Source organism: Ceratotherium simum, chromosome 17, assembly GCF_057802395.1.
Source record: "Ceratotherium simum simum isolate JZ-2026a chromosome 17, ASM5780239v1, whole genome shotgun sequence".
NCBI classification, from domain to species: domain Eukaryota; kingdom Metazoa; phylum Chordata; class Mammalia; order Perissodactyla; family Rhinocerotidae; genus Ceratotherium; species Ceratotherium simum.
The window spans coordinates 35,936,665-35,949,091 of NC_141916.1; the positions used below are offsets into that span (position 1 = coordinate 35,936,665).

Consider the following 12,427-nt stretch of genomic DNA (forward strand, 5'->3'; position numbering starts at 1 on the left):
CAGGCAGCGTGGAACTGGGAACTATTTGCTCTGGGAACATGGATACATTGGTGACTTTACCAGCAGGGAAGGCTCAAATTAAAGGGATAATTTTCCACCTGAGAGTCATCTGCTTAGTACAATGGCTCCAGTGAAGTTTTCTCTACACATTTTATTGCCATCAATGGACGGAACTGAGGAGGTCTTGTAATAACCCTCCTACCTCCAACACACACACCCACACATCCTTAGATAGCAGATTTCTTTAACATATCTTGAAGCAATGATGATAATCCTTCATTCTCAATCTTTAAATAATTCAAATAGTGGCAAAAAGCATTATTCTCTCTATCACAAAAATCCATTTGCTGAAATGAGAATTTTGTCGATTTTTAAAACATGAACTTTTGTCACAGAGATCAAAAGATTTGCCCAAGACCCTTTAACAAGTGTATAGCAGTACTGGGTGATGTTTAGGAACATGGACCAGGGAGCCAGACTGCCTGAGTTCGAACCCTGTTTCTCCCCTCGTTAGCTATGGACCTAGGGCAAATTAATCAATCCCATGTGTACCTCTGTTTCTTCATCCGCAAACTTGGAATGATGTTCATAATAGCACCTACTTCATAGGATTATTATAAGAATCAAAAGAGTTGATATCTGTAAAGGACTTAGAACAGTGCCTGGTACATGGTAGCACTATTTAAGTATTTCTGAAATAAATAAACAAATTAGTAGAGATGGAAAGAGCTGCCAGTTCTCAGGACTCTTAGGTTATCAACTCTACTGGCTTTGTCTTATTCTCTGTCATGTGGGAGTAACAATGCATTCTTGGCTTGTAGAAGGGATATAAACATTTACACAAACACAGTGATTGCTCAGTTTTAATTGAGCATCTTAAATATTCTAGAAGCCAGCGAGAGCACAAACAAAAGCCATGCCCCTTAGCTCCTTTGAATACGAATCCATTTTCACTGGCGCATATCTCACACACTGTGATTCTGCTTCTCCCCCTCCATGAAAGCATCAGGCCAAGTAAACAGGAGTGAGCCACAGAATCAAGTTTCTTACCCATTTTAAGACATAAACATATACTTGATCCCCCAAAGCCTGTGGGCTACATCTGCAGCGTTGTAGCATTTTTCCTTCACGGCTTTTAACTCATGTGACAGCAACAAGCTTCTGGGTTAGAATCTGTAATTTAAAATCAAGTGGTTTGTTTTACCTACACGGCGCGAATAAACTATCAGTGAAAGAGTTTACGATGACCTTGGGAAGGCGAGCAAATATATCTTGATAAAAGCCCGGCTCGGGAGGCATTTGTCTCGCCCGTGTCAGCCCGTGTGTGGCGCTGGGCAGCGGGCGGGCAGCGGCGCGGTGGCCCCCGCGCTCATGTAACAGCAGCGCCCGGGCGCGGCTCCGCTCGCTCGCTGCCTCTAACTGGTACCCGGTTGCAGCTTCAACCTTCGGTGACTTCGGGAGGAGGGCGGTTCGGCTTCGATTTAATTACCGTCCCCGGTGGCAGGAACGGTAAGGCCTCTCTGCAGCACGCCGTGCAGGGGGAGGCGGCAGCAGCAGCCCAGGGGCCTCCTGGATGAGGGCACGAGGCAATTGCGCCTTAAATGCTCTCATGGGGAATGTGCCCTGGAGTGCTTCTGCCAGCACGTGAACCGGACACGCTTCTGAAAATCATCAAGGTGAGCCCCGAGGCAGGAGGGCCACAGGGAAAGGCAGGAGGCCGAATGGCCCCCCAAGCCCAGAAGCAGAGCCCAGGGAAAAAGAAGGAACGCGCTGGTGGCCTGGAGGGCCTACCAAAGGGCCTCCGCAGAAGACTATGCTAGCCTGAGATGGAAAGACAAGCCCCCGTAGCTATCTGGCTATTGTCTCTAAGAAAAAAGGGAGGGAGTGTGTGTGCAGGCTACAAGGAGACACGGTCATCACCATCTGATTGCTTGCCCTGGCTCCCTGGGCAGTCAACAGGAGGAAATAAATTGTCAAACAAAGCTTAGGCCAGGGTATCAGTACCGGGGCACTAAAATGTGTTTATGCTAGTGAGACACACCACAAGAAGGTGCATTTCATTCCTTCTCCCCAAAATGGTGTGAGAAGCACAAGGGGAGTCTGCTGTGACCTGTTGTGCCTTTGGAAAACCTGGAGATTGACTGAAGCTCATTTTTGACCTGAAGATAATACAGCGGGCATCTTAGAAAGCTGGCAGCAAGCATCACTATATAGGTCACGTTCAGGAGGAGAGAAAAGTGCCTCGTATTTGTCAATGTCTGTCACAGCTGGGAAAAAGAGACAGTTAATGAGATCTTCCTAGTGGAGAACTCTCAACCTGGCTGACATTGGCAGTGACTTTTTTTTTTTTGCACTTGCTCCTTATTTTAAGTGCAGATATTGAGACGGCTTGGGGGCCTCTGTGAAGCTGACGCTTTTGCCTCTGCTCTTTCTTGAGACCATCTTGGGGGGAAATGAGGGCATTTCATATACATTGATGAATCCAATTTAGAGCATTTTTTACCTGGTGAATGAAGTTCCTGTAATTTAACAGGCCATTTTCCATTAGGCTTTCTAGCTTTTTAAATTTTTTTTTTTTAATCATCACCAAGCCTTGCTGTTTAGTCAGACCTCTACAAAAAGAGTCAACATGGTCTGATGTCTGCTCTATCTGGCCTTCTTTTAAGGAACACCCTCAGACAGAAAAAGTAAAATTTCCAAATGTAGGTATATCCACCAAAATTCTAACTCCATCATTTGTTTAAAAATAGCATCCATTAATATTTTTAATTAGAAAGTTATGTCTAATTATGGATAATGTTTCAAAATTAGAGAAAAAACTACAAAATGCAGCTATAACCCCACGATTCACAGATAACTATTTTTTCTATGCACGTAAGAGCTGTATTTTCTTCTGTAGGATCATATCATACATTTTGTGTAGCCAGCTTTTTTTGCTAGTTAAAATAATGAGAATATTTTACTTTCATTAAATACTCTTTTACAACATGATTTAAAAAATATATATATATCAGCACATTGCTTTTTTATGTCAACAGCTTCAATTATACTAGAATATATTATCTTATTTTATGCATCTTCATGATTTCCAAATAATATGGTCAACTTACTCTTATGCCTTATGCTTTCTTGTTTTAGTGAACAAGGGAGTATCCAGTTTTTATGTGTTTTCTTGTGGAAGAAAAGTAAACAATGTGAGTATACCAAAAAAAATCCAACATTACAGAAAGCTTTTTTGTTCTCTGCTACAGTAGTTAAAAGAAAATGTAGGAATTTGATTTCCAGTAGCTCTGATTGCTGAGTTGGATGTTTATCTCCCTAAACTCTGAAAGGGTGTGTCTGTGTTTCCCTTTGGAGTAGATTCTACTGGGCAGTGAAAATGCTGTGCACTTGAATTGGCTCCAACCAAACGCGCTTGTCTCTAACAGAGAAAAAAATACGTGCACATGGAAGACGCACACACTTGCCAAACCATGCGGATCCCAACCCACACCCTTTGCCCTCAGACTCTTGGCACACATAATTTGGATGCACCCAATGTTCTTTTTCTGTCCCAGTGATCCCACCTACAAGAGGAAATGCACTTAGACTGCTTCATTGTTAAAATAAAATATTCTAAAAAACCCCCAAGATATGGAAGTGGGCACTGACAGAAACACCTTTTCCCTGGCCAAGTGTTTTGTTGAACTGATGAATTTTCAATATTCCTTTTAAGGGCACTGAAGGACAGATTTCATATGATCCATGCCAACCCAGTTCATAGAACTTAAGACTTAAAAAAAAAGCAGCATTACCTTTGGGGTCTGGATGAATGCCTTTCTAAAACATTTTTTGGCCAGCCTAAAAATGCAACTTCTAGAATAATCAGATATGCAGCCCATTAAAAAGCCCTCCTTTATTCTGTACTGTGTTTCTATGCGACGATAAGAGAGAAAGAAAAATGACAACTTACTTTCATAGCAAACTGGATACATGTCCGTTCGTCAACTTGATATGAGACACAAAGCATAAACAAACCAAGATAGGCCACTAAGCAAACCTGCAATGGAGAACAGGGACGAAAGGATGTTATCAGGGCAAGTCGTGCATTCTAATGACATCAATCTCAGTGTTTTTCACCAGTAACATCCTTGTTATCAAGGTATTCATTTCATTTACTTATCTTTATGTGCTCTTTTTTCCCTCACCTTGTGGAACAGAGTTCTAAAAATAGTAAAATCATTTTATTTCAATTTCGCCAGTATTTATTAAGTCCTTTTGATATGCCAGGAGCTCTACAAGGTTCTTCAGAGTATTCAATGATGAATAAGATTTCCCCAACCTCAGCAAGTGTACAGCCCAGTACAGGCCATGATAAGTGTCTGCACTATTCTAAGGCAGGGCATTATATGTCAAATGCTATTCAGAGAAGTACAAAAAGAGGAAGAAATAACATTGAATTGGGCAATTAAAAAAGGCATCACTAAAGAGCTGGATTTGAAATGCTCTTTGAAAGGGATGATGACAATAATGATCACTAATATTTACTGAATACTTTGTTCTGGGGCTCTTCTAAGGTCTTTGCATGGATTTCCTCCTGCAATCATCACAAAACCCTATGAAGTAGGTGCTATTATAATCCTCACATGATAAATGAGGAAACAGAAGCACAAAGCTGGTCAGTAATGGAACCAGCACTGAAACCATGTAGCTTGGGTGAAAGAGCATGAGCGACAGCACAGAGGCTGGACTGCACAAATTGTGTGGAAAGAAGAGCAAATATGTACCCGTAGTTGAAATAACAAAATATAGAGCAGAAAAGGTAGGTTGAAAACCTGGGGTTGTAGCATTGATTTAGAATGGGGCTCCCTTGAAAATTTTTGAGCAGGAGAATGACATGATTCAAGACACGTTTCAGGAAAATGAACAGTGGTGTCGGGTGGGCTGGCAGTGAGAACATCAGGATACTATTTTACTGATCTAAGCAAGGTTAATATATCAGGTGGGCCAGAGGTCAGATGGTGACAGGCTAAGTCAGAGAAAGAGGCGCAGGGGTAAGGTGTAGTAAAAGCAAATCTTTGCATCCTGGCTATTGCATGACTGTTGGGAGGACGCTGAAGAGGGAGAAATAGAGAGTGATCTCCAAGTTCTTGAGTGTCAATGATGGAAGGAGAGGGGTTGTGCCTGACTGAAAGAAGGCTGGCAGAAGGAATGGCAACTTCGAGAGGAAAGATACTCAATTGGTTAGTTAAACTGGACTTTCTTTTTAGTGCACTGGAGTTTTTTAAACTGTGATTTAGAGTTTCCATTCGAATCATATCCATTCACACTCAATTTTGGAAACCTTAAAATGCTGCTAAGTTCTCCTTTATTTATTTATTTTTAAAGCTTCAGTGCCTAGTTGTGTAACCTAGTTGTAAGTTGTTCTAGTTCTATGTAAGCTGCTGCCACAGTACGACAACTGACAGATAGGTGGTGTGGTTCCACGACTGGGAACTAACTGTCGGGGTGAGAACTGTGAATCTTAACCACTAGACCACCAGGGCTGGCTCTAAGTTCTACTTTAGAATACAAAATATAAGCAACAGAAGTGTGTTTTCTGATAAGCACAGTTTTCCTAGAGACAGATGTTGGAAGGGTGGCTGAGAGTCACCTAGCAAGTCATGAAATGACTGGTTTGGTAATATTCATATTCCTACCCCTAGGGCCAGCTTCAAACCATCAACAATCCCTGAGAGGGCAGGAGAGTTGTTTACTTACAAAGCCAACAGATCACTTTAAGGTAACACCTCTATCCTAGTCTCTGCTTGATCATCAAGTCAATACGTTGCTTGTGCCTTCATGGGTTCCCAAGTTGAGGATTGTTCAGGTTTCTACCAGGCCATGAAACCAAAAGCCAAGCCTTCTTTTAGTACAGGCTGTTTGTAGGGTTTTCCTCATTAGGACTGGCTGCTTGGTTTAATAGCAATAGATAATATTCCCAGTGGAGAGACACAGCATTAAAACATGTGAGCATGGCATGGACTGGAGAGGTCTGGGTAGGAAACAAAGCAGGGAGGACCCAGGGAGGCAGCTTTTCAGCAGAGGGACTGGCAGATGCAGAAGTAATGATCCTGAAGTCATTTGTGTAGCTCACAATGTGGCTGACATTTCCAAGTCAGGGATGAATTTCTTTCTCAAAGAAATTTTTTTTCTCAAAGCTCATTTTTTAAAAATATCTAATCGAGGTATAATTTTGATAGGGCCTGTAGGGGCTTACTGTGTCTATAAATTCTTTAAAGAACTGAAACAATGGAAGAAAGACCTCCTTTTTTGTTTATTGGCAAGAAACCAGATGGAAGCTTCTAAACCTGCTTCTCTGGGGATTGTTAAATCCCTAAGCACGTGCCTGTTCTCCCTTGTTAGTGTCTGTCTGCAGTTGCACAGGGTTGGGTTGTCTCCCACATAAATGTCTTTGTCCCTAGAGGCTGCTGTGCTGAAGTTAGCAATGGCCAAGACTTTCTTCTGTGTCTTTATGAGAGACACATTCCAATAATCAGGCCTAACTGACCAGAATCTTAAAAATCTGACTCTTTGCCTTGCTTGAACAAATTTTCCCACTTCAGTAGTATGTACTTATTTGTAGCTTTCATTTAGCCTGGTTTCCAGCAAAAGGTTGCACAGGTACATATGACCTCATTCTAGAGCATTTCATTTAGTCAATCAACAGAAATTTTTTGAAGACATACAATAGCCAGACCCTGTGCAAAGCTCTGGGAATTGAGAAGTGAAAATACAGAGTCTTAGCCTTCATGGAGCTCTCAGTCCAGTGGGGAAAGAGAGGAGAGTGAAGTTACAATACCATATAAGTACTAGCACCACATCTGCTGTAACATACAGAAGGGGTGATTAACCCAAAGGCAACTTGGGGAAACTTCCTGGAGGAACGTTGGTTTTGAAGGATAAGCAGAAATTAGCTAGGAGAAGGATGTGAGGAAGAGTAGAGAGAGTACTAGTAGGTACAAGAGCATGGAGAAATGCAGAGTAAACATGTGAGGACTCCTATAGCTCCAGCGCAGAGGATGAGAGAAGAAAAGGCCCAAAAATGTGCTTGCAGAGGTGGACAGCAAGTAGGTCACAAAGGACTTTTATTTCAGTCTAGGCCATTTGAAGCAGGGGAATGGTGTGATCAACCTTGCCTTTTAGAAGGGTCCTTCTGGCTGTGAAGAATGGATTGGGAAGGGAAGACCAGCTAGGAGGCTGTTCTTCATCTGTGGAGAAATGGTGAGTGCCTGAGCTCAGGGAGCAGTAAGGATAGAGAGTCAGTGTGTTTGAATGACGGAAAGCAGCGGAATCTATAGGCTCTATGGACTGACTGGATGTGAGGGCTGAAGGAGAGGGAGGGGTCAGCAAGGTGCTCAGCTACCTGACTTGAGCTGCCATGTGGATGATGTCGACATTTAATGAGACCCAAGATACAAGAGGAAGAGCAGAATGGGAATGGAAAATGATGATGCCCACATGGACTCAAAGTTCAGCCACACGGACCCAGAACTCAGGAAAGAGGTCTGGGCTGGAGATAAGCACTTGTTAGTCATTAGCATATGTGAAGCAATTGAAACCATTGGAAACACTGGACCATCCAGAGAGAGTCTGTGAAAACAGAAGAGGGCGAAGGAAGTTACCCAGCTATGAAGAACCTTTGAATCTTTTGAACAGAAAGCATCTAAAATACACTTCTTATAATTTTGGTTATACATCATGATATGTCTAAATATTATGAAACTGATCATCCTTTTGGATTTTTGAAAGTTTCACTTCTAGGTCCTTGTATAGGGTATTTGCTATAAAGCCTGAATCAATTCAACATATTTTAATTTCTTGGTCTTCTGATAGGCTCGATAGGCTCTAGGAGGGGGACTTCATTTTCTTGCCTACAGCTTTGCATGTTAGAACAATACTTCTTTATCAGAGAGTTTATTGGTGTTGAGTGTAAGCACCTTCTAGAAGAGTAGTATTTATTAAATACTTAAAACTGAAGGCTTTATGGCCATGGGGAGGAAACTAGATTTCTCATGCCAGACTAAGGGTCTTGTTTCCTGAGCTGGCAGGACGTGGACGCGCCAGGAAGACAGGGTGTTCTGGCTTCTCAGGCAGGGAAGGGGGAGCTCATGTTAATGAGCAGTGAGACCCGCCAGGCCTATCTGGAACAACATTCCTGGATTCTGGGCCAGAGCTTCCATTAGATATGGTGAGGTGAGGCCCGTGGAACAGGAAAAAGGCAGTTATGTAAAGTTTTCAAGAAGGCGCTTGTTGGACCAGACACCCAGGCCTGGGGCGGACAGTGGTGTCACTGAGCACAAAGCCACATAAGAACCGAGTGGCGTTGGGACAACTAGCAGCTAGCCTTTAAGAGCTTGTTAAGACTTAATTCATGTTTGGATGGATAATTATGTTGATAGGAAAAGCTTGAAATAATCTTTTTAATGGAAAAAAGAAAAAGACAACTACCATCATTTTTAACCTATTTTTGGATGTGTGTTTCTACAATTTGTTAAGCATAAAGAGAAAACCTAAGCCCCAAATTCTACATTCTATCTAAAGATATTCTTTGTCTGCTTAAATACTGCATTCTCTCTTGTGAGTTAAAGAGTTAAACAGAGTTGAAATGTCCTCTGAATGTTAAATCCATTTCTAGATGTATGAGTCCTGAGTCTTGTCACACTTTGTCTTTGTTTTTGTTATTCAGCCTATAGTACCTACAGTGGTGCCTTTTGAGGGTTGGCATTACGAATAAAAGGTGAATGCTGGACCAGTGTCTTGGAGATTTACCTACATATTATTTTTTCCCTTTTCATTTTGGTATAGCGAGAAGGTATCAGCCTAAAATATTTTGTGAAAATGTGAATTATTGATATTTACTTCTCTCTTTGTATGTATTTATATTCTGGTCTTGCGACATTCACACAACCTCCAGTTTATTTGTTTTCTTCTTTTTGTTGTCAACAGAGCTGGTTGACAGGGCTATCTGGGGAATACAACCTTCCCCTGTCAAATGTCTTTCAAGGTTTCTCTCCTCCTTCTATCCCCCCTTTCATCTGTGTACCTGAAATGTGACTCTATTTCTGCAAGTTAACTTTCACCTTTGTATTTAAATTGCTTTAATTCAGTCAATATAGTAACAAGATGAACTTTCTTCTCATGTTTAGACAGCAAATTGATCAAGAAGAGATGCAACAGAACTGTAAATGTTTCTCTGGATATTTCTTAAGAGAATTTCTATGGATTTTCATCTATTTAATAGAATTTAAGGTAGAAGATTAGAAATCATTTTCAACAAATGATAAATATATTGCAATCTCGCAACTGAATGCAGTCTCACTCAGCAGAATGGCTTATTAACACATAGTGTACCAGAGATTTAAACAATATACAAAAGAACATTTCATGAAGATCTATTAAAGGATGTTTATTGGATCAAGATTTCAGAAGGATGGGAGAGAATATTTTAGCATAATTGAAGCATTTTTACTGGATGCTCATTGCCACTGCCTTATGGTAAGACAAAGTCTAAGCCAGTGGTTCAGAATCACTTGGAGGGCTTGGTAAAAACTGGCCCCATCCCCAGAATCTCTGATCCAATAGGTCTGGGGTGGAGACTGAGAATTTGCATTTCTAACAAATTCCTGAGTAATGCTGATGCTGCTGTTTCTGAGACCACACTTTGAGGACCACCAGTCTAAGCTAAAAACATAGTCTTCTAAATGCTGATGCCTGGCGTCGGGTTTATCTGAATGGTTAAGGGTCTAGAGTGATACACTGACTAGTGGAGTTTCCTATAGAAGAGTTGTTTATTATAAGTCATAATGAGATGTAGCGACAATAGATTCCCCTGTAAAGAAACTTAGTTTCTGCTATGTAGGAGTCTCTAAAATTGGGGAGAAAAATCCTTTGTCTTTATTGCTACTTAAATATGACCTCATTCCAGAGCCTGTAGCCCCAGTGTGTCTGGTTGGTGGTTTGGGCAGCATCTCTAAATCATCAGTGTGATGTGGTACTCTGCTACTGTTGACAGGCACTGCTCACTCCCACTCCAAGCCAAAGCAAAGCAATCACCTCCAAGATTGGACCACTTCTACAGTCATGTGCTGGTACATGTTTAACAATCAGCTGCAGGGGCCAGGGCTGCTATTTGTAGCATTTGCTAATTTCCATGGTGTAAACACTTCCACTGTGGCTGATTTCAAGCTACCAATGTGAAGTCACTGAGCACAAAGTTGAGAAGAAGGTGCACAGCCAGCTTTCACAAGCCCATCAGAGATGCTCTAGCACACCCCTGCACCTCTACCACCTTTTCTGTCTCCTCGGAGTCCCTTCTTTTACAAAAGCATTTGGTTACCAAGTGGATTAGTTTATAACTACAAACAAGTAAAGTTTGGCACATTCCTCTTTATCAGTTGTTTGGAATCCCTGAAACTAGTCTACAGAATCAGTATAAAGATGCAAGAGAGAGAGCCAGGGAGAAATCCTAATGCTCATTTCCTAATTTGTGGACATGGAGTGAGAATTTTACAATGTAATGTTTGAGATCCTGCTATTCATGGCCCCCAATCTAGGTATCACTCTCCAACTGAGTTTAACTGAACAACCTTCATTGTGGTAGGCACTGGGAAAATGAAGAAGAACAAGATATGGTCTTTGCCCTTTAGAAATTTACAATTTAATCCCCACTTTGCAAAGGAACTGAGCCACAGGAAAATTAATTGCCATGGGTAATGTCATTTGACTAGTCTAGGCCAGGTGTGAGAATGAGCAGCCAATAGGCGCTCATACAAATCCCCCCTTACTGATCATTCATCAAAATCCTTCATCCTTCCTATAATGTGAGTGACACTGAATCAACTGTATTTTTTTTTCTGCTGTGTATTATTTTTTTAAGACAGTAAGTTTCTGGTGTTAAATAGTACAATATAGTAGAATTATGAAGTCATCCCCTTCCCACGTTCATTATTTTTTTAATTACATTTTTAGGTAAAAGCAAGATAAAAAGACTCAAAAATACTCTTTCCCCTAACTGGATGAAAAAAGGTGAAAATAACTCTCAAAAGCATGGAACATCAAGTAACAGTTCATTCAACAAGTGGTAACTGCTTATTCAGTTCTGTTAAAATGAAGTATAGAGCTGTAAGTATAGGTAAAGAGACATTGCTGCATGATGAAATAAATGTAGGTTTTAGAGTTTGACTCTTGACTCTATTACTTTACTAGCTAAATGATCTTGGACATAATTTATTTATTTCTTCTTAGCCTCAGTTTCCTTATCTATGAAATGGAGACAATAATGCCTTCTTTTGATGTTTAATCCAAGGATTAATGACAATATAAATAAAGTGCCTAGGATTATCCTAACACAGCTGGAGAATAACTATAGTGATTCATATCATCATTATTATTGCAATTAGAGTCACTTATAAGTTTACTAGAGTAGACCAAATATATTTAAGGGCTCATAAATGTATTACCAACTTAACCATGTTGGGAATTGATACACATGTATTGTCTTGGTTACAAATATCACACAGTCTACTTTGTATTAGCACAAGGCATGATCTTTATATTCACGTAAGAAAAACTAATTATCAAGTCCAGAGGGTTTGATATTTTAATACTAATATTGAGCAGTTTTATATGTCAGGTAATAAACTAAGCACTCTATGTAAATTATCCTATTTGGTCTTTACAAAAGTCCTATGAGGTAGTCGCTATTATTAGTCCTATTTTATAGATGAGGAAACTAAAGCTCAGAAAGGTTGTACGCTCAAGGTCACATAACAAGTACAGAGCTGACACTAGTACCTGTCAGAGTACAGAGGCCAGCTCTTAAGAGTACAGAGTACAGAGTACAGAGCTCTCAGAGTACAGAGCCTGGCTGCCTCCCTGGCGGAATCTTGACAGCACCATAAGTCAAGTGAGAATTGCAGAGATTTGGAGAACATTCCATCATTTGCTCCTCTCTTGTGCTGAATGGAACATTCCATCATTTGCTCCTCTCTTGTGCTGAATGGTATGAAGCCCCACTCCTGAGTCACAGAGTGAAGAACTGTCTTTGAGATCCAAACACCTGCCCAAGCTGGGGGGAGGTGACACAGTGTTTGACAATCAGTCTCATCATGTATAAAACAGAGAAAATAATACTTTATAATTTGTTTTAGGGATCATAAATAATGTGCCTAGAATTGTAGTAGGTATTATTTTTCCCATCTCATATGATGTCAAACTGTGCCATTATAATTTACTCTGAAATCTGAGTGAAATGAATAATATATGTAAATGTAGCCCTCTATCATATCTTAGAAATAATCTCATTCTGTTCATTTCGCAAATATTCATTGTCTGCCTACCACATGCCAGATACTCTTTGGGACTCTGGAGATACCACAGTAAACAGAAGAGACAAAAATCGCTGCCT

At 40.7% G+C, this 12,427-nt stretch overlaps 1 protein-coding gene across 2 annotated transcripts in view; it reads right to left on the reverse strand.

Annotated features, from left to right (window-relative positions):
* The window catches only part of SSPN (sarcospan), a 114,911-nt gene that overhangs the window by 6,240 nt on the left and 96,244 nt on the right, over window positions 1–12,427 (reverse strand). For both annotated transcript variants that reach the window (XM_087442659.1, XM_004435464.2), the window contains exon 2: window positions 3,953–4,039. In XM_087442659.1, coding sequence (XP_087298785.1) covers window positions 3,953–4,009 — 57 coding nt within the window. In that variant the 5' untranslated portion in view covers window positions 4,010–4,039. The remainder of the gene's footprint in view (window positions 1–3,952; window positions 4,040–12,427) is intronic.